The sequence below is a fragment of the Pecten maximus genome, chromosome 15 (genome assembly GCF_902652985.1).
Source record: "Pecten maximus chromosome 15, xPecMax1.1, whole genome shotgun sequence".
Taxonomy (NCBI): Eukaryota; Metazoa; Mollusca; class Bivalvia; order Pectinida; family Pectinidae; genus Pecten; species Pecten maximus.
The window spans coordinates 29,023,288-29,045,561 of record NC_047029.1 but is presented as its reverse complement, the minus strand read 5'-3'; the positions used below and the strand labels follow the sequence as shown (position 1 = coordinate 29,045,561).

The 22,274-nt window shown below is 34.2% G+C and overlaps 2 protein-coding genes across 2 annotated transcripts; both read right to left on the bottom strand.

The window, feature by feature from the left end:
• Window positions 1-712: 712 nt before the first annotated feature.
• LOC117343581 (repetitive proline-rich cell wall protein 1-like) lies at window positions 713-6,106 on the bottom strand. Its single transcript, XM_033906006.1, has 2 exons — window positions 4,100-6,106; window positions 713-3,946 (listed from the first exon to the last, which is right to left on the bottom strand). The coding sequence occupies exon 2, from the start codon at window positions 3,933-3,935 to the stop codon at window positions 2,979-2,981; it is 957 nt and encodes a 318-aa protein (XP_033761897.1). The 5' UTR covers window positions 3,936-3,946; window positions 4,100-6,106; the 3' UTR covers window positions 713-2,978.
• A 3,831-nt stretch (window positions 6,107-9,937) lies between these two features.
• Window positions 9,938-21,696, bottom strand: LOC117343597. The gene is made up of 4 exons (XM_033906028.1): window positions 21,554-21,696; window positions 15,483-16,258; window positions 14,961-15,018; window positions 9,938-13,066 (listed from the first exon to the last, which is right to left on the bottom strand). Exons 1-4 carry the CDS (start codon window positions 21,660-21,662, stop codon window positions 12,810-12,812), a joined length of 1,200 nt encoding a protein of 399 aa, XP_033761919.1. The 5' UTR covers window positions 21,663-21,696; the 3' UTR covers window positions 9,938-12,809.
• Between the last annotated feature and the right edge of the window lie 578 nt (window positions 21,697-22,274).

Genomic DNA, 22,274 nt, shown 5'->3' with positions numbered 1-22,274 from the left:
TGTTCGTTCAAGGTCACATAGGTCATAGTCACTCATCCCAGCACGCGTCTGGCCCAATATGAGCATATTGGCTTTATATTATATTTCATAACGTTTGTAGATATCTAGGCCTTTGACATCAGTGAATAACCACATAACTATAATTCAGTATGCATACACAACCAGAAACCATTGTTACTGCCGATTTTTCGCAAGATTTTTTTTATAAATGCTGGACTTTAAATGTTGTCGTGTCTAGCATTTCTGACAATTCGACAACGAGCCCCTGTGTGACGACAGTGACAATTTGATTACTTCCTATAGATCAGGAATATAGAACTTATAATAATTTTGTGTCGAGTCGGTCGACTTTATTTTTTTTATTATTAAATTTTACTCTCATAACTTGCGTTGCTTTTTTGTGGTGGTTTATGTAGATAAATACTAGCATTCGAAAGCTCTCTAGGCCGAATGTAACTGGGGACCATTGTTTTAACCTACAACACCTGAAGCTGTATTCCTACACTGACCGAATCACTGTAAATTGTAGTATACAGTCTCATGAATACAATTTGGTTTACTAAAGACATATTGAGAAGAAGGTGAAAACGTTAATGTTTACAGACACAAAACAGACGATGCACAGCGACAGACAAAAGTAATAAGAAATTGATTATTCCTTTGTGAAAATAAACAGTGCAAGAAAGAACAATGATAATTAACAACAATGAAATGAAATCAAATTTCTTTTTATTACTTCATTTTAAACATGAAAACAAATCCAGATTATTTATAAACATACATAAGTGTAGGACTAGCTATCAGGAGTCTGTGCCATATGTAGGTTATCAGAACATCAAATATTTTATAATTTACAATACACATTCAACCTATTTGTACAAAACAATGCAAAATATAAAACAAATTTGTAGAAATTATTCAAACATATATTCATAATCAAACCTTGGACAACTTAATTATAAATAATGTGTACACAAACATTACTTTATATACATACACAAATGGATGGTCTTATAAAGAGTCATTTTGTTGGAAAATGAGTTTAATTATCTTGACTTGGAAGGTAAATGTATGAAAATTTATATATGTTTTTTGTTATATTTTTTTATTTAACATGCAAAGATTAAATTTTGATTGATGGAATTTCGTTTGTATGATGGACATATATTGTATTTCGAAATGTGACTTTCAATGTTCCTAAAAGTACATTTAAATTATATTTCTCTGGTATACACAGGCAATATTCCTTCACGTGAAATTCATGTGAATTTCACGTGAAAAGGGCAAAAAAGTGAAATTCACATAAATTCACGTGAAGAAATATTGCCTGTGTATGTCAAGGTAAATTAATTAAGCCTAGTAATTCACCGATTCCTTTAGACTCCCTCACAGGGACTTGGCACAAATTCCCAATATACAGTCTATATACTGATATATACATGTAAATGTTTCAAGTCCCTGTGGGCCAGCTACCAACCCAGAATCTCTGTAGTCACAGGGATATGGCACACAGTCCTAAATCCAGGTCTATAGTACCCATGTATATGTATCTCATATCAACTGAAGGTTGGACAATTGTGTAAAATCCCTGTGTTAACAGTGGAAAACAATGGTCTTGTATCTAATGACCCTAGTAGTGATAATATCTTTATTGGGCAAATACTGTTATATATGTTACTGGCCCCTGTGAAACTACATTCTATGACATACATGTGCCCATAGTTTCTCATCTCCACTAAAATATATACATTCTATAGTACTGCATGAATTATAACAATATGTGTGAATAATCTGAGTTTTTTAGTCTAGTACAAACAATTTCTCGTTTCAATAAACTTGAATAAACAACATCCATATCTGTTAAAGATATCAACATCAGTGGTTAAGTCCAACTGGAGTTACTCCCCTTTATGACTTGGCACTAAGTGTCAGTATAACAATACATAATGGACCATGGATTAAGCACATGTCATGCTCCTGTGTTTTTTTATGAGATATGCTTAATGTAAATCAACATACTACTTTGTGGAAGACTTTTTGAGAAATTATCTGTAAGAACTAAACAAATGAAATCATTTGTAGGAATTTTACAAATTAGATTATTTGTAAGAATTTGACATAAAAATGTTAAATCTTGGATTCTCTTTTTAAGAATTGATTTTTAAATGATTTAAATAAACTATATGAGTTAAACATACAGAGGAATCATGTTGTTGTCAGGGAGTTTCTTTTTCTGAAACTGCATGAACTTGGTAAAAATCCCCAGCCCAAAGTCCTTAGACGTACATGTTTTCAAACACAGGGCCGGGAATTTCATACATGTGTCTGTCAGGCTAGAGCTTGTGTCCTATTGAACTTTACCATACAATTCAACAATAACTTAAACTCAATAATATGTGGTACCCAGTTAGGATATTTTGATATGGCTGAAAAATATTCATAGAAAGTAAAATAAAAACTTATAAGAGATAGTATGCTATGGAAGACATGTGCGGTGATCACAAACATAACATTACAGCTCATGCAAGCTAAAACTGAACTCACACAAAAATATACATTGTTTATATTTAACATAATGTGTGTGATCTCAAAGGAACATGTGCAGTAACATCAGAAAAGACAGAAACAATTAAAATCAAATTATCATACCACGAATGTAGCCACTACCTATAGCAATAATCCATCCCCAGCTACATTTTATTTACCAGACTGGTAAGATCTATTCTCATGCATTTTAGCCAAAAAAAAAAGGTCAAAGGACACTGCACATTTCCCTCATCATGTTAAAAACTGTTTCACATTTTACTCATTGACAAATTATCTCCCTTTAAATTACAAGATTACTTCACAGGAACAAGAAGATAATCAGTGAGAATCAACCTAATCCCCAGTGTTATCAATGTTCCTTAACTTAAAGTTATCAATTCCTTATAAAAAATTAGCCATTGAAAGGTATTATTGGATTGAAGGAATAAAATCTAGTTAAGGAACGTTCCTTGAATCCTGTAACACATTCCAATGGAACATTTAAAGTTTAGGAACGTTGACGAAACAGTGCCTGATGATAGAGGAGGGCATATAAACAGTGCCTGATGATAGGAGGGCATATAAACAGGGCCTGATGATAGGAGGGCATATAAACAGTGCCTGATGATAGGAGGGCATATAAACAGTGCCTGATGATAGGAGGGCATATAAACAGTGCCTGATGATAGGAGGGCATATAAACAGTGCCTGATGATAGAGGAGGGCATATAAACAGTGCCTGATGATAGGAGGGCATATAAACAGTGCCTGATGATAGAGGAGGGCATATAAACAGGGCCTGATGATAGGAGGGCATATAAACAGGGCCTGATGATAGGAGGGCATATAAACAGTGCCTGATGATAGGAGGGCATATAAACAGTGCCTGATGATAGGAGGGTATATAAACAGTGCCTGATGATAGGAGGGTATATAAACAGGGCCTGATGATAGGAGGGTATATAAACAGGGCCTGATGATAGGAGGGTATATAAACAGTGCCTGATGATAGGAGGGTATATAAACAGGGCCTGATGATAGGAGGGTATATAAACAGGGCCTGATGATAGGAGGGTATATAAACAGTGCCTGATGATAGGAGGGCATATAAACAGTGCCTGATGATAGAGGAGGGCATATAAACAGGGCCTGATGATAGAGGAGGGCATATAAACAGGGCCTGATGATAGAGGAGGGCATATAAACAGTGCCTGATGATAGGAGGGCATATAAACAGGGCCTGATGATAGAGGAGGGCATATAAACAGGGCCTGATGATAGGAGGGTATATAAACAGTGCCTGATGATAGGAGGGCATATAAACAGTGCCTGATGATAGAGGAGGGCATATAAACAGGGCCTGATGATAGGAGGGCATATAAACAGGGCCTGATGATAGAGGAGGGCATATAAACAGTGCCTGATGATAGGAGGGCATATAAACAGGGCCTGATGATAGAGGAGAGCATATAAACAGTGCCTGATGATAGAGGAGGGCATATAAACAGGGCCTGATGATAGAGGAGGGCATATAAACAGGGCCTGATGATAGAGGAGGGCATATAAACAGTGCCTGATGATAGGAGGGCATATAAGAAAACAAAGATGACAAAAAATCCAATCTAAACTTCATGTATAAACATTCATAGGATTGGAGAAAAATCATTTCCTACCATAATATGGAAATCTCGATCGCGGGGATGAGGTTCTCGAATGTCTAACCCTTGGCAAGTTTCTGAATCAGTAAAACAATTCAGAATAGCATAACTGACTTTAGTTGAGATCTCTCCCTCATCTGATTGGGGATGACTTTTATTGTCTCTTATTTACAACATTAAACAGAGAACAAAACAAACGTATGTAAGATTAACCATTTACATTTGATTTTCTGATACATGGGACATATCAAAACAAAAACTGCCTTTCTAAAATGTGTGAATTTCAACTACCTAGCTGTAATAATTGTAGTATCTATATTTCTGGTTCCATAGCAATCCCAAAAAAAAACATAGTTTTTACACAACAAATGTTTCATGTTATTCAGTAACTGTCATACATCATCTAGTATTTGTAGATGTAGAATTTCAAACTGCAAGTGAGTAAATAAATAAATAATTTGATTAAAAACTTTGAAGATTTTTACCCTGCATTGTATATATTAATCCAAGTACAATAATGTATACAAAGAATGCCATCAATTCTATTGATTTAATACATTTGACCAATATCAAGTCAACTGTTTTCCTTTAGGAAACGACAAGTATCATAAAAAATAACAATATCATACATATGTGTACATGTATTTCCTTTTTTGTGATGCAAACAATGCTGGGACAGTAATATTGTTCGAAATTAATCATTCCTATTAGATAATAATTCCAGAAAATTTCAAAAATATTTACCAGGTTATGATATTTAACAGTTGTGATCTGTGTTAGAGTTAAGGCTATATGCTATGTTACACATTATACCTTAGATCTGTGTTAGAGTTAAGGCTATATGCTACCTTGCACATTATTCCCATGATCTGTGTTAGGGTTAAGGCTATATGCTACTTTGCACATTATTCCCATGATCTGCGTTAGGGTTAAGGCTATATGCTACCTTTCACATTATTCCCATGATCTGTGTTAGGGTTAGGCTATATGCTACATTACACATTATACATTAGATCTGTGTAAGAGTTAAGGCTATATTCTATATGCCCATGATCTGTGTTAGGGTCAAGGCAATATGCTACATATACATTTTATATACCATACACATTATACTTGTTATCTTTGTTAGAGTTAAGGGTGTATGTTACCTTACATGTTATGTAATAATCCCAATCATGGACTAATTGCAAGATCTTTGATTGTGAAGATTATAAGGTCACATTACTAGCTCAGACTAGCAGTAATTTTCCTTTAGCCTAGTGGTAGGATGCTTGCCTTGAGAGTGAGAGGGCGCTAGTTCAAGGCCTAGTATGAGCAGGGCAGGGTATTTTTCGTTACTCCTATCTATTTTAAACTTGGTGATGTTGAGATTGGAAAACTGGAGTTTAAGAACCTGGGATAGGATTGTCTTTGGGGTGAAGACTTTGTGAAGGAGGGAGTATTGTAAGACAGAAGAGTATAAGGTTACCTAGCTCGGACTAGCGGGAATTTCCCTTTACTCTAGTGGTACGATATCCGCTATTAGAATGAGATGCCCTGTTCAGGCAGGGTATTTTTCATTACCCTTAAAATGTCAAAGTCAGACATGGAAGAAGGTATATTCTGATGATTCAATTAAGAATATGAGATGTTACTTTTGACCATTATCATTGCTCTAGCCCCCAGGGCTTATACCCAGTAAACTACGGTATTACCTATACAGCATGTGTAATATCTGTTAGACCATGATGTACTGTTTAAAAATAACTTAAATGTACACATCAAAGTTATATTAGACTAACTACATCTATATACAGTATTACCTATACAGCATGTGTAAATATCTGTTAGACCATGATGTAGTGTTTAAAAATAACTTAAATGTACACATCAAAGTTATATTAGACTAACTACATCTATATACAGTATTACCTATACAGCATGTGTAATATCTGTTAGACCATGATGTACTGTTTAAAAATAACTTAAATGTACACATCAAAGTTATATTAGACTAACTACATCTATATACAGTATTACCTATACAGCATGTGTAATATCTGTTAGACCATGATGTACTGTTTAAAAATAACTTAAATGTACACATCAAAGTTATATTAGACTAACTACATCTATATACAGTATTACCTATACAGCACGTGTAAATATCTGTTAGACCATGATGTAGTGTTTAAAAATAACTTAAATGTACACATCAAAGTTATATTAGACTAACTACATCTATATACAGTATTACCTATACAGCATGTGTAATATCTGTTAGACCATGATGTACAGTTTAAAAATAACTTAAATGTACACATCAAAGTTATATTAGACTAACTACATCTATATACAGTATTACCTATACAGCATGTGTAAATATCTGTTAGACCATGATGTACTGTTTAAAAATAACTTAAATGTACACATCAAAGTTATATTAGACTAACTACATCTATATACAGTATTACCTATACAACATGTGTAAATATCTGTTAGACCATGATGTAGTGTTTAAAAATAACTTAAATGTACACATCAAAGTTATATTAGACTAACTACATCTATATACAGTATTACCTATACAACATGTGTAAATATCTGTTAGACCATGATGTACTGTTTAAAAAGTATTAGACTAACTACATCTACATTGGTAAGTTTACACAGATATTTTGAGATAATTGTAGAAAGAAGAGAGATAGACAAGGAAAACTTCCATCCAAATCAATGTATTACGTTTAATTAACTTGGATTTTCTCTTGGATCAAGTAAAATTTTCTATGATTGTAGATTATGTAATAATTGCAAAAACTATCTAATTACCCTGGAGATTTACATCAACTAGAACTATAAAATCTCTTAATGCTTCAATATGCATTATATAAATACCAAGGTATACCTAACATTATTATGTAGACAAGCTGACAGGGAGCTTATTTATTGAATAAATATACTCGTCGTTGTTATGTAAACAAGGACATAGTCATCAAGATCCTCCACCCATGCAAATAATGTATTACATGAAATTAAAGTGGGCAACATGCATAAAAATATGAAACGCATGACAAAGCATTTAGAATTATTACATGTATTTGTGTTCAGTCATCAAGTTCCTGTGAAAGTATCTAACATAATTATTAACAAGAGGCCCATGGGCCTTAACGGTCACCTGATTTTTGAAATATTTCAGTAAATTTGAATGAAAGAATGAATTTAAAAACAAATAAAACAAATGATAGTCAAAAATGTGATTTCCCTATAACTATAGTAAAGTTTATCCCCTCCCATGGGGCAAACGCGAGACCCCAGGGCTAGGAAATTCACAATTATGGTAAAGCACCTTAAGACCCTTCGATCTGTGAAGAGTATTTAATTCTACCTTAAATGGGCTGTAAGAAGAAGATTTTTAAAATTTCTGTTAATTTGACCCTTTTTGGCCCCTCCCATCAGCCCCTGGGGGTCAGTCAGGGCCAACATGTATATACCATCAAACTGTCATCCCAAGCTGATAATGTTAACGAAGTTAGAATGAATTCCAATAAAAATTCAACAAATAATAGTCAAAAATGTGATTTCCCTTTATAAACTATAGTAAAGTTTACCCCCTCCCCAGGGGCAAACATGAGACCCCAGGGTCATGAAATTCACAATTTTGGTAAAGCACCTTAAGATCCTTCCATCTATGAAGAGTATTTGATTCTAACATATCTGAGAGTAGAGAAGAAGATTTTTGAAATTTTTGTAAATTTTATCCTTTTTGGCCCCGTCCACCAGCCCCTGGGGGTCAACTAGGGCCAACATGTACATACCATCAAACTGTCATCTCATGCTGATAATTTGAACCAAGTTAGAATGAATTCCAATACAAATCCAACAAATAATAGTCAAAAATGTGATTTCCCTATATAAACTATAGTAAAGTTTACCCCCTCCCCAGGGGCAAACGTGAGACCCCAGGGTCATGAAATTCACAATTTTGGTAAAGCACCTTAAGACCCTTCCATCTATGTAGAGTATTTGATTCTACCATATCTGAGAGTAGAGAAGAAGATTTTTGAAATTTTAGTCAATTTTACCCTTTTTGGCCCCGCCCACCAGCCCCTGGGGGTCAACTAGGGCCAACATGTACATACCATCAAAGTGTCTTCCCATGCTGATAATTTGATACAAGTTAGAATGAATTCCAATACAAATCCAACAAATAATAGTCAAAAATGTGATTTCCCTATATAAACTATAGCAAGGTTTACCCCCTCCCCAGGGGCAAACGTGAGACCCCAGGGTCATGAAATTCACAATTTTGGTAAAGCACCTTAAGACCCTTTCATCTATGAAGAGTGTTTGATTCCTCCTTATCTGAAAGTAGAGTAGAAGATTTTTGAAGTTTTAGTCAATTTGACCCTTTTTGGCCCCGCCCCTCAGGCCCCTTGGGGGTGGGGACCATATAATTCACAATTTTGGTTCACCCTCAGCCATGGAAGCTTCCTGTAAAATTTCATTGAATTTGGTTCAGCAGTTTTTAAGAAGAAGTTGAAAATGTAAATTGTTTACGACGCACGACGCACGACGCCGGACAAAAGGCGATTGCAATAGGTCAACTGAGGCTTCGTCTCAGGTGACCTAACAAGTTTACCAAGCAAGTTTCATCAAAATCTGATCAATCCTTCAAAAGATATCATGCAGAAAGCAATCAGCCAATCAGAGCACAGCAGCATTGTTAAATATGCGCAGAATATGACGATAATCAAACTTGAATGAGGGGTTTAGGTAATAAGTCTACCAAGCAAGTTTCATCAAAATCGGATCATTCCTTCAAAAGATATCTGGTGGAAAGCATTCAGCCTATCAGATCACAGCAGCCTCATTAAATATGTGAGGAATATTCAAACTTGACCTAGGGAATTAGGTAACTGTTTGTATATCCCCCACCAATTTGGTTGGGCAGAGAATAACAAGCTGATAGAAAGCTCAAGGCTTTGAAATGGCTCTACTGGTACACTTGAGACAACTAGATTGGTGACAATGATATGACAACTACAGGTGCTGTGTTAACCCAGCTCTTGATCAGTCTGGACTTTGAATTCCCAACCATTCATACTACAATATATATCAGACTTCCCACCCACCCATTAATATTATATTGGACATTCAATCCACCCATCCATATTATATTCTAACCAATTTTTAGTTTTGAATAGCAAGGGACCAATGTTGTCACAGTATCTTAACACAGGATAACACATGAACTAGCTATATAGACCACCAATCTTCCACAGGAGCTGAACCATGAATTCATATACATGTACATGTTAAATTCTTACTTCCTTGCACATTAATAGAGCTTAAATACTAGGCAGACAAATTCAAAGAGCTGGAGTTTCACAGGATAAATAATCTAAGTAAATTTGAGAGAAGTGAATAAAATAGAGCATTATACAGTTTATTGATGAATTGTGTTATTTTGGTTATTTTTTAGAAGCCAGGGTCATTTAAGGACGTGCCAGGTTTTGGAGGTGGAGGAAAGCTGGAGTACCCCAAGAAAAATCACTGGCCTACGGACAGTACCAGGCAACTACCCCACGTGGGTTTGAAAATCTCGACCCAGAGGTGGAGGGCTAGTGATATTAAGTGTCGGGACACCTTAACTAACCACTCGGCCACCGCGGCCCCATGTATTGTGTCATGGTGAGCTTTTAAAAAGACTGTGATAAAAGTGTATGGGGAAAACAATTGATGTTTTAAAGTCTGAGATTTTAGACATTTTTTAAGACAAGTTTCTCATACAATACATGTACATTTGTTATTTTCGTAAAGATTTCTACCAGGGAGCTGATAAAAAAAAGTGACATAAAATGACGGGATTCTAAAATTTTCTGGAGATTTCATCAATAGGAGTTATTTTACAACAATGGGTTTGAGGACTGTAAATAACCATATATAATGATGATTGCAGTAGCAGTTATGATATGTCCTGTTGTACCTATCTTGAAGAGATGGTGCCTGCATGAGGCAACTTTAAGTTGCTACATCGACAACAAAAATTAGGATCATTAACGACAAGAATACACTGTTGTGTAATTTTTATACAAATGTTACATTCATTATCCTATTACCACCTTAAAGATTTTCTCTTTTTATTTTCTAATTTCAAAAGTGGACAATTAACTCAATGCAAACCGAAGACATTTAAACCAGAGACAATAAATTGTTCTCTGCTATTTTATCTTTATGGAATTGCTGACCTTATAAATGACTATTATTAGGACTTGGTGATTATTTTTTGTAGTTTGCTGGGTATTGTTTTATTTCTATATCTTTGGTGCAATTTCATGCAGTCTTGTTAGAATCAGGGTATTGACGCTGTCGATGAAGAAGTAAATTTGAACTAAATCAAAAGTAAACATGTGCAAGACCAACTTCTTCCGCTCAAAACTTTTTTCTACAAATTATCATTATTTTGGTATAATTCAAAAATAAATAGTATAAAGATTAATAAATCATAAAAATGCTGAATGAATAAAATATTTACAGAAATAACAGAATATTCAACAAAAACTACATGTAGCACGACTCACTGTTGAGGACATCATATACACCACTGTTAATTTTATACCTGAACAAAACACCATTTTCAATTATTCAATATGACTGATTGTCAAAATATTTTCTGCGAGCAAAAATGAAAAATAATATTTTAAAATGTTGGCCATGTTTTCTCAGCAAATATACACCATCAATTCTGTCAACTTAAATAATGATTCTTCTCCAAACCCAACTTGTCTTTGACAGGTTTATGAAAAGTTTGTCAAGCATACCATGACTTTTAATAATGCAAAATTTAAAATAAATAATTCTGAATTATTTCCTTGCAAACACAAATCATTTTATATACAAATAAATACATAATAAGTATTCTTTTCCACCAACAAGTATTTACATTGTACAAATTGACACTCACATTAACACTTTATTTACAAAGTACAGGTTTATGGTCATTCTCTCACAAAAACACTTAATAATATATTTACAATGTAAAACTGGACAATCATTCATTTCACACAGATACATTTACAACATAAAACTTGACAACAAGCTTTTTTTGCATCATGCATCTCATCGAAATCTGAAAATTATGTACATGTCAAACTGGTAAAAACAAAACAATAAAAAAACATTGTGAAATTAGATATACAGTTATAATTACTAGTAGGTTTATTCCTGTAAAATATCTACTCAATGGAGGATTCAAACAAACAATCACAGACACAATTTGATTTAAATACATTTTATGTACATGTAGTACCATATAATCATAAGCTGCATTTTCCCAAGAACCCACCAAGATCACATATATATGATTTCATTATTTCTTGAATCCTACCATTGGATATTCCAATGGAATAGCTCCTAAAACTCCCAAAGAAAAAATTATTAAAAATGAACACCTCAAGTTTTGTTCTACTTAAGTAGAAAACAATGTATATACCTGATGCAATTGACAACCTAAAACAATATTTCACTGAAATGATAGTTGCCAACTTCTTCTATGGGGGAGACTGTGTTCAAATGTTTAAGTCTGAGAAAAGAACACTAATGGGCCTACCTAGCTTCAAACTTATAGAGTATCTTTTAAAATATTTTAATTTTGCTTTTCTTGATAAAGTTGAATTTAAAGTACTTGGTGCCTTTCTTCATTAAAATAGGTTACGAAGTACATACTTTATATTATATTCCTACTCTACTATTTTAAGATTTCCAACAACAAGCACAATGAATGGACCTTATATGAAATAGTCTTATATTCGTTCAGTTTTTAGTATCAAGCTGAAGTCACCATAAAGCCTGTCTTCCACCAGGTATTTTTAAAGAGACCTGCTACGGTAAACAGGTGTCTAGAATTATGTTAGGATGAAGACTGACTTGATCCTAGCAAAATAAAACTAAAAACAACTTAACTTGGGCCTAACAGCTAACACCACTAGAAGTATTCTTTACATGTACTGGTATATATTTTCCACAAAGAATTACAAACAGATTATTAAAAGTGATCATCTGAGAAAGAAAACATTTTCAATAGTCATCCCTTGACCCATTAATTATCAATGCCACATATCCCAGTAATCATAAATTCATGATGTCACAGAAGATGAAGGCTTTGAGTTGACAATATTTTAGATTACAAGTTTTCATTTATCTCCGACAACACAAACGTGCCAAAATAATTTGTTGTACTCTTCAGACTACTTAAAATTAAGTGGTTGAATTATAATAAGCTATTTAATATTTTTCCTATTTTAAAAATAAAATTTTCTTTATCAAATAAGTTTCTGTCAAATATTTGACAGGAAGAATAAGGGAAAATGTTCACCAGCAGAGGACAATTTTGTACTTGAATTACAGAAACTGTTACATCAAATACACAAAATGTTCCCATGTTCTGGACTACAAGTTGTACGTTTAATTCTATAACATATGCATATCTGCGATATTCGCTAAATTTTCTTGTTGGAGTTCAATAAATAAATGCTGATAATCAAAATTTAAAGTGACTTATATATATATTTAAAGCCTTTTTCTGAAAGATAGAATAATCAAACAAAAAATATCAACAAAGGTATATAAAGAAATTATAAAATAAATTCATGGCACTAAGTTGACAAAATTTCGGAGATTTTCATGTTCTTTCTTGTGATGTTGGTGGCTTGGAATCTCGAAGCAATCCACAGGATACGCACTGACAGTTTTATTGTAGAGAGTCAAGCTGTATTCCAGACAGCCGATTACGTGTAGCTTGTGTTCTTCGTGGACACTCACAGTTGACGTTATATTTAGGAAGCGAGCACACAGAGCTGCCACCTTTGTCAGAGAGCCCAGACAGACTTTTGGTGGCGACTCAGCTGTAATATATACAAACAGCATCATTTACAAATTTTACATATGATGACTGGCTACAAAACACAATATTGTTACCACAATCATGGCAATATCTAGTCATTGAGTAGGAAATATGTTAATATTGTTAATTATTCTTCAATAAAAAATTGCTAAAATTACTAGGTAAATAAAAGTATAAATAATAGTATTATGATTATAATAATTTGGAGTTTCATGAACGGCTATATCACAGCAACATGTATAGCCATCTCAAAGCAGTTCACAAATTATTTACATGGTTATTAGGCCTTTAGCAACAAGTCAAGGTCTTTCTCAACTCCCCGGGGACCATACAGCTGGAGCTGCCATTTTGGCACTTACGGCCTACACATGACAATTTTTACACTGCCCTATACCATATACTCATTTACAGTTGAGTCAACTAGACACAATGGAGAAAATTATCTTGTTCAAGTAGGATACTATACAGTGCCAGTGCCGAGACTCAAACTAGCGACCCTTCGATCAGGTAGCAACGTGTCCTACCACTAGACTGTGCATCTGTAGTAGCACAAAAGATTCCTAAACCTTACCAAGAATAAATCAGACCCAAATTTAATATACGTTCAAATAAATATAGGCTAAAATGCTGTTCTACAATTTTTACAAAAGACACATTTTAAAACAAGAAACTCAGCCGTTAAGCCTCCAGCCAAAAATAAAATAAGGCCCGTTGACTTCATACATAATGAATCACAATAATGACTCAGATCATTATGCAGCATTTTAACATTCGTACACCAAATTCAGCAATTGCAAATATATGTTAGAAAATAAAGTGGTATGAGAGCAATGTCATTGCAGTGGAATTTACACCAGCCTTTTCTCCTGAATGTGGGAAAGTATAGCAAATTTTCTTAAAACTTTTGAAGATATTTATGATTGTTTTTCGTTTTGAGGAACAAAACATACTTTTTAACTCGGGGAAAGCCTTTCTTGGCTGTAAAATAAGGTAAACAATATATACATGTATATCACTTATGACAAACAGAGGACTTTGGTGCATTTTAATTATATATCATAAATATATATACCATTGTATATATTATACATTTTGAATATGAGTTTAGAACACAGCAATTACATGTTATATGTGTAGGCGTGATGAAGACTTAACGAAGGGGAATAACTCTACAGTTTGTTTTTGATGAGTTCTCCATACTTGGCAGTGACAGGTAGGTTCTAGACAAGGTGAAGCATAGATCGAGCCAATAGTGGATTCAATGCAGATTTACGGTCCCAAAGGTCCCATTCCGTACCAGTTGGAAATTAATGAATGTATATACAACTTTTTAGAAGTTGGGACCGAAATTCCTCTTCAGGAAGCATAGAATTATGCAGAACACTCACCTGAGATTAAACACTCACCTGAGATTAAACACTCACCTGAGATTAAACACTCACCTGAGATTAAACACTGAGATTAACACTTACCTGAGATTAAACACTTACCTGAGATTAAACACTTACCTGAGATTAAACACTCACCTGAGATTAAACACTCACCTGAGATTAAACACTTACCTGAGATTAAACACTCACCTGAGATTAAACACTCACCTGAGATTAAACACTTACCTGAGATTAAACACTCACCTGAGATTAAACACTCACCTGAGATTAAACATGTACACTCACCTGAGATTAAACACTCAACTGAGATTAAACACTCACCTGAGATTAAACACTCACCTGAGATTAAACTCTCACCTGAGATTTGTACACTCACCCGAGATTAAACACTCACCTGAGAATTGTACACTCACCTGAGATTAAACACTCACCTGAGATTTGTACACTCACCTGGATTAAACACTCACCTGAGATTTGTACACTCACCTGAGATTAAACACTTACCCGAGATTACACCTTTGTACAGGGGTTTTCCATCTAGGGAAAATCTTAAGTCAAAGTCCTGTCAAAAGCAAGAAGAATTTACCATCTATCACATTCTGTAATAATTGCATTAAGTTTAAATTAATTAATTAATCAACTGTGATGAAATTAATTTACTTTTATTATTAGAAATTTTGTTTTTAATTCATTTGATGAAGATTTAATGTGAAAAGGTTACATGCAATATCAGGACAATACTGTATAAAATAACTTGCTTTAAAGATAGAAAGCACAACACTGAATTAGCTCAGGGGCGTGGCAAAACTCAACACTCACAGTCCAAGAATATGCATTATATTAATACTAATATAGGACAACAGGTTGGGAATTTGTGTGGATTTTGTGCACTGATGGTAACAGTATTACCCAGGTAATTGTATACTTCTGGTATATTAGGTTATTACTCTGAAAGATGATTCTATGTTTTATTTGGCAAGATCAAGTTGACTTCTACATAGTAAGTCAAAATGAAATCAATCTTACCTGAGACTTGGATATGTAGGTAATGTTGGAACATGCCGTCCTGTTGAAGGGCATCCTCTTGGCAGTCACACGAGCACAACACATACAGTCGTAGTCGACACAATCACAGAAGCCCACACGATTAGCCATTGTGACCTTCCTTAATGCCACCGTGACATTACCCTCTGTAACATTTTGTTTTGTTGACAGCAACTTTGGATATTTTATGTCAATTTTGTCCTCTTTATTTAAATACTGTGTATCTTTCATTACATTGCCAATGTCTTCTAGTGAAAGATTTAAAGACCATGGAGCCGGAATGTGTAAGTATTTTGGAACTTTGAGACTTTTTATAACTCCTAAATCTGATAATTTTTCAAGTGTTTTATTTTTCACTTGTTGTCCAACTTCTATTGTTTTATTTTTTAATTTTTCACCAAAATTTTCAAACATTCCTTCCTGTTTTTTTGTCTGTGTTTCATTCATTATTTTCTTTACAGTAACATTTTGTATTTCTTTCTGTGGAATGACATCCAAAACTGGCTGTTTTACTGTTTCTTTAACAGACGGCTCTTTCTTTTCTTCCACTGGTTTTTTAGGTTCCTCCTTTGGAAGAATGACTGGCTGCTCTTTAGGAGGAAGGATTTGTGGTTTATTTTCTGGTACATCCTTCTTCTCAGCTTTACCAGTGTCAAATGGAGATGAAAACTTTGTGCGAGAAAGACTGTTTTCTGGTGGTTTCACACTGGCAACATCCTTACGTTGTTGTAATGTTACTGAAGATTTTCCAATCTTATCTGCAGGTAGAGATAAAAACATATAATGTTGCAATTTAATTCTAACAATATCTAACACTGCAGATATCATTCCATCTTTTTTTGTAATACAGAGTTAACTGTTCTTGTGAGTAGATATTGGTTGTTACATCATTTGAAGAATATGTCACTATTAAAACAAGAGATCTTCTTTTCCTTTCTTTCACTCTTCTTTTAAAACATTTAATGAATTTATACAACACAATAAATAGGAGCAACCTGCAATTGTCAAAATCCAAGATGGCCGCTGGTCAGCCATATTGATTTCTGATCAATCCCAAAATGCAATATGCACAACTAGCAACCAAGGGAAACTTACATATGAAATATTATTCCCTTTATTTCCTCCTTAAAGAAGATTGCATAAATAGAATAACAAAGTTACAATCGTAAACAGAAGATAATTATATAATTGATAAATATTTTTTTTTTTCATATTACTGTATATGTATTTTACATATACAGTAATATGAAAAAAAAAAATATAGCAATAACAAACTTCAATTGTTAAAATCAAAGATGGCTTCCTGTTGGCCATGCTGTATTCTGATCGGTCCAAAATTGCAATATGCACAACTAGGGACCACGGGGAACTTACATACCAAATTTGAGAAAGATCCCTTTAGTACTCTCTAAGAAATAGCAATAACAAGAATTCTTTATGGAGGGACAGATGGACCACGGAAGAGGGCGATCTGAATAGCCCACCATCTGATGATGGTGGGCTAAAAACGATAGTCTAGAAATAAAAAAGAAAAAGAAATTGAAAAAGAAAACATGAGCTTTAGATGTCTCAATAGCTTTAGCCTTTTGAAGCATATTAACTGAAAACTTATATCAATAAGAGGAACTTCAGTATATTTTCTATTTAAAGTGAACAGCTCGACACCACTAAATTTTTAAAAGGCTCGATTCATGAATCATAAATACATTGCGTTCTTACCCCGATGGGTTCTGTATATTTAATGTAATTAAAAATTTATCTTAAAAGTTTTTATTTTTGCTCCCCAAGGCTTGCAAAAATAAAAACTTTGAAGACTTGTTTGATAAAATCTCATATGAAACAAAAACTACATTAAAGATCCTACCTGGTATGTGTATATATGTTTCAACAGAAATACCATAACAAAGGGAAGTAACTCTGATAGATCAGAAAATTCAGTGTCTCTTGCAGATGTAACATGGGAGCACAAAATGAGTCATGACCCATGGCCAATGATTTCTAATTGTGATTCCTTTTAGCCTAATTTTTCCTAAAAAGAAATTCAAAGTTCCCAATTGTGCCCGACCATAGGTTAAAACTTCCTAAAACCACAGAATAATAAAGCAAATATTACACTAAATTTAAATACCGTATTTGACCTAATAAGGGCGCAGGGCGCGGGTAATTGACAGTGGGGGCCCTCTTATTAAGATAATTTATTCTGAAGTTTTATGAAACAGACTATACCTTATAGCAGAATACCCAAGGTTGTGGAAACCGTAAAATATTCAGTCATAAAATATTCCAGATGAAGATATCTATTCATTATCATATATTCATGTAAACTTGTAAACCATGCCAACTGATCTTTAGACCAGAGAACATGTGTTCCACCATTTATGTTCAAACGGAACTCTTTTGTGTTCTATTTATAGACAGAGGTGATTTCCCAGATCATAACAGACATTGTTTTCTTTGACCTAATAATTGATTTACAATGTCTTTTACTAGCTTTCTGTTCTGAACAAAAGTTATTTATCAACAAGAATGAAGTCTTTTACTTTATCTTCAAATAAAGATGGTAAGTTATTATTTGTATGTGTGTTTAGTTTCGGATGCTCTTTGCAATGACATGTCATCTGTAATAGACAAAATGTGGCAAAAACTTGTGTTCCAGTTACAGTCAAACTTCGATGTATCGAACTTCGTTGATTCGAATTTCTCGCTGTATCGAACTTCTTGTTTGGTCCCGAATTTTCTCACTATATAACACTACTAACAAACCTATGTATGATTCGAAGTTTTATAAATCGAAGTTTTCGATGTATCGAACTTTTTTCATGACCCGTTAGCTATGCTATTATAGGTAATTGACATCTCATGATTCGAACAAAAAAAATTACCTGTACGGACCACTGGACAGGTGTTTGTCGTGACCCCTGCGGCAAGATTTCAAACCTCTCCCCCCAAATGCCCTGACTGACGATAGGGATAACGATAGCGTGTGTTGTCATTCCCGGTCATGGGGTTAATTAATAATTAGACCAAATTTGATAGATAAAAGGTTTATTTAGAAGCCATGACATTTAATCACTCCGGTAAAACATTTCGGTAGTCGTCTCTGATAATCTTCGCCGCCATTGAAATCAGCGGTCGGTGAGTAAAATTTACGTAACTGTAAAACAAGCGGACCAATTTTAAACACAAACAATTCGCGATGTCTTCACTCATATTCAAAGTGTCACGTTTCAAACTTATACATAAATATCCAAGTGAATCGATTATTTGTCATTCAATCATGCATTCTCCAACCGATCGGCATTCCGTATACTATATGCACATTACGTAAACGCACGTGTATTTAGCAGATAAACCTAACGACTTACGTAAGTGTGCATTGTACTTGTTATGCTTTATCTGTTAAACGCGATATAAATGTTTTATAACCAATACATAGTTTATCTAATTAATAAAATGCTTAGGTATAATTAATGAAAAGTATTTCTATTTTGTTGTGTTTGACGTATAAATTAACTAAACTTTTCGATGTGAGCCTGACAGACGACGATCAACACGAAGACACTGATGACATGTAACGTTAACAGATATGGTCATTATCAAGAAAACATTGATTTATTGTCAACCATGAATAATTCGAAGTCCCGCTGTTTCGAAGTTTTTCAGTTAGTCCCTTGAACTTCAAAACATCGAAGTTTGACTGTACTTAATTTGCTGAAGAAAATTGAAAACATAAAGTAGCAAAACAAATCACATGAATTATTACTTTTGAACACCATTTTGACACTCAGTCAAAGATTTATTTCCTTGAAAAAAGGTAGGGGCGCCCTTATTAGGTCAAATATGGTAGATAAGAAAAAATAACAGTCAATTATACTCAAGTGTCAGAATGGATGGGTCCCATCATGTAAAGCTAGAATATACTATAAAACTGGTAAGCATGACATTCATGAAACAATTACTGTATAAGTATTTAATTTTTAATCATAATCTACATGTAAAACTTTCACTGTACAATAAATTTATATTTCCCCAAAATACGAAGGAAGGACATACGGGCCTGGGGTATATAAGAATGATTAATTACATACTGGTTTACGTATTATTTCAATGTCTTAAGGATATTTTCCTTCTGATTTTTACTGAAAAACTGAGACCCTAACAGGCCATCTGATGTCCATATTCCCATCTTCGCTAGCCAAGGCTTCTGATTACGTTACACTCCACAAACCCTTGGCAGATATAGGCGTCTGTTCTGGCCCTCTAGCGGTGATTCGAAATTACCACCCTTCACGCATGAAATTTTCGACCAATCAAAACAAGCGTTACCGATTTACTTCATCGGTGATGTTTACAAACACACATCGAGGTTTGGTGTCATTTCGATGAGAAATGTGATCAATGACTTATATGAATTGATCAAACACTGCGAATGTCCCCCCAAAGATTGTGATTTTTGTATTTAGGTAAAATGCCATGACATAGTCGGCAATGTAGCTCTGTACTGGGTGCCGCATTTTTTGTTTACTGCGAAACTAAGCCAGAATGTAAAACACGATTTGATTGGGTGCCCTGGGATTCCAGGGCGCGACTGGTTTGAACACGACTATATCCGCCAAGGGTTCATGGAGTGTAACGTAATCAGAAGCCTTGGCTAGCTAAGATGCCATATTCCCTGCTTGACAGACAAGCCATATTCGTATAGACAACTTTAAAATGTAAAGTTACATACAATTATAGTAAAAAGTGCTATACTGTGGAAAGAGAGTTACTTTACAAATTGATATTAGAAAGAAAATTTAGTCCTTGATTAGTGATAAATATCTTGATTATTGATAATTAAGAAAGGTATATATTATTTCATTACAAATTTATTTTAAATTCCATCACAACTCTAATGACACCAAGATCTGTTGGAGAGTTCCATACTTTCATATTTAGGGCCTGGGACGCATTTCGTTCCACACTAGACATCAATCTTGAAATTGCCCAATGTCTATTGTTATAGGGCCAGAGAAAAGTTTGGCCAACAATTAAGTTTTCTTCACCAGGAAATTTTATAAGGAGTCCGAGTGGCTTCTGATCCTCACACCTTTCGACATATTCCAGATAATTAGTGGTATTCAGCTGCAGATCATTCTGTCCAAATGTGTGTCAGTCTGGTCAAGTGGCTACACATTCAGGCTACATGTAGTATAGGTAGCTAATATATATACAGGCCAAATGAAAGAATGTGTTTCCGCTAACATGGAATCTTCTTATTTTTCAAAAAGTTTTTACCAAGGTTAAGTAGAAAAGAATCTTGACTTTAATAGTCCTTCATTCATTGAAAATGGCCAGAAAAACTGGATGGCTAGGTACAAAAATATAGGGTTGGTATCTATAGCTAGCTATATATACAATTGTATATGATTAGGGACAACACAGGTATTTATTTAGGCATTAAGGAAAAGGGTATTTTTTTCTGTCTCATGTCACCCAAGTGATTCATAACGACACCTATGCTGTGGATAAATGAGAAATTCTTATAATGAGCTCGCAGCTAAGTAATAAATGATGCACAGCCACACTGACAGCGGCCTCCATGGTCTAGAGATTTAATGTAATCTTGAATACATAATGCCACTATAAGGCAAATATCAATAACATACTTGTATTGTTATAGAAGTCTTACTCTATTGTGCACTGAAAAACAAAATTACTTTCCGCATATTATATGGGCTATTTATAACCCAAGGCCACTGATGAGCGAGATAAAAATAGATGTGATCCTATGATAACGGTTTCAATATTTATTTGTATTATTCAATATTCATTAAGACTGTACGTTATACAGATATTCAATAACACCTTAACTAAACCAAACAAACATTTATATACGTCGATGCATATAACACCATTAGTCCCAGTGTAATATAAATATTGCCCGAGGTAAGGTTGTGTGTGTATTCGGCCAGTAATGACACATCGTTGCCATCCTGCAATGCTTAGAGGTTTAGATACATTTATAAAAAACATGCTAAATATAATTGCCTGGTACCAATATATCAACTTACTCGAGTTATTTGGAAGCGAAAGAAACAGATAGCCAATCCAAAACGTAGAAGCGCATAAACACACGAAGAGTATGTGCCTTTTCCGATATAACCATCTGAAAATCGCCATATTTCACAGTGTATTACTCAAATAGACGCTTGACATGTACTTCGCTTTCAAACGCACACAACACTCTGACTTACAGACATTTGACCAGACTTCAGAGAGGCCAAGGCCTTAGCTAACTTAGCACGAATTACCATAACGTGTTTGTACAATCACATGTAACAGCTGTCCTTGCTATGGCTGCCCACTGTGAATCATGATTCAACTCAGACTAGGTAGGAGCACATAGCCAGATACCCTTCTGGAAAATATTGATCATCTGGGTAGATATAGATCGATGTACAATGTATGCAGCTATCTATACTACTCACAGAGACCTATATACTAGTATATAGGTCTCTGATGTACAGTAGGTTAGAACTTATAGAACAGACAACTGTATTTATACTGTAAAGAACTTCGTGGTTAGTTTGCCGTTAATCTATATGTTTCCTTTATGTTAATATAATAAAGAAAAATACCCAGGTACAACCAGGGACGTTATATATGTCCCTGGTACAACACGTGCAGCATACATAGAACTGGTGACCTACTATGCACTTTATAAAGCTGACTGGGAGAACAAATAAAAACTGAAACCACCACTTCTTAGTTATATATTTCAGAGACGTATAG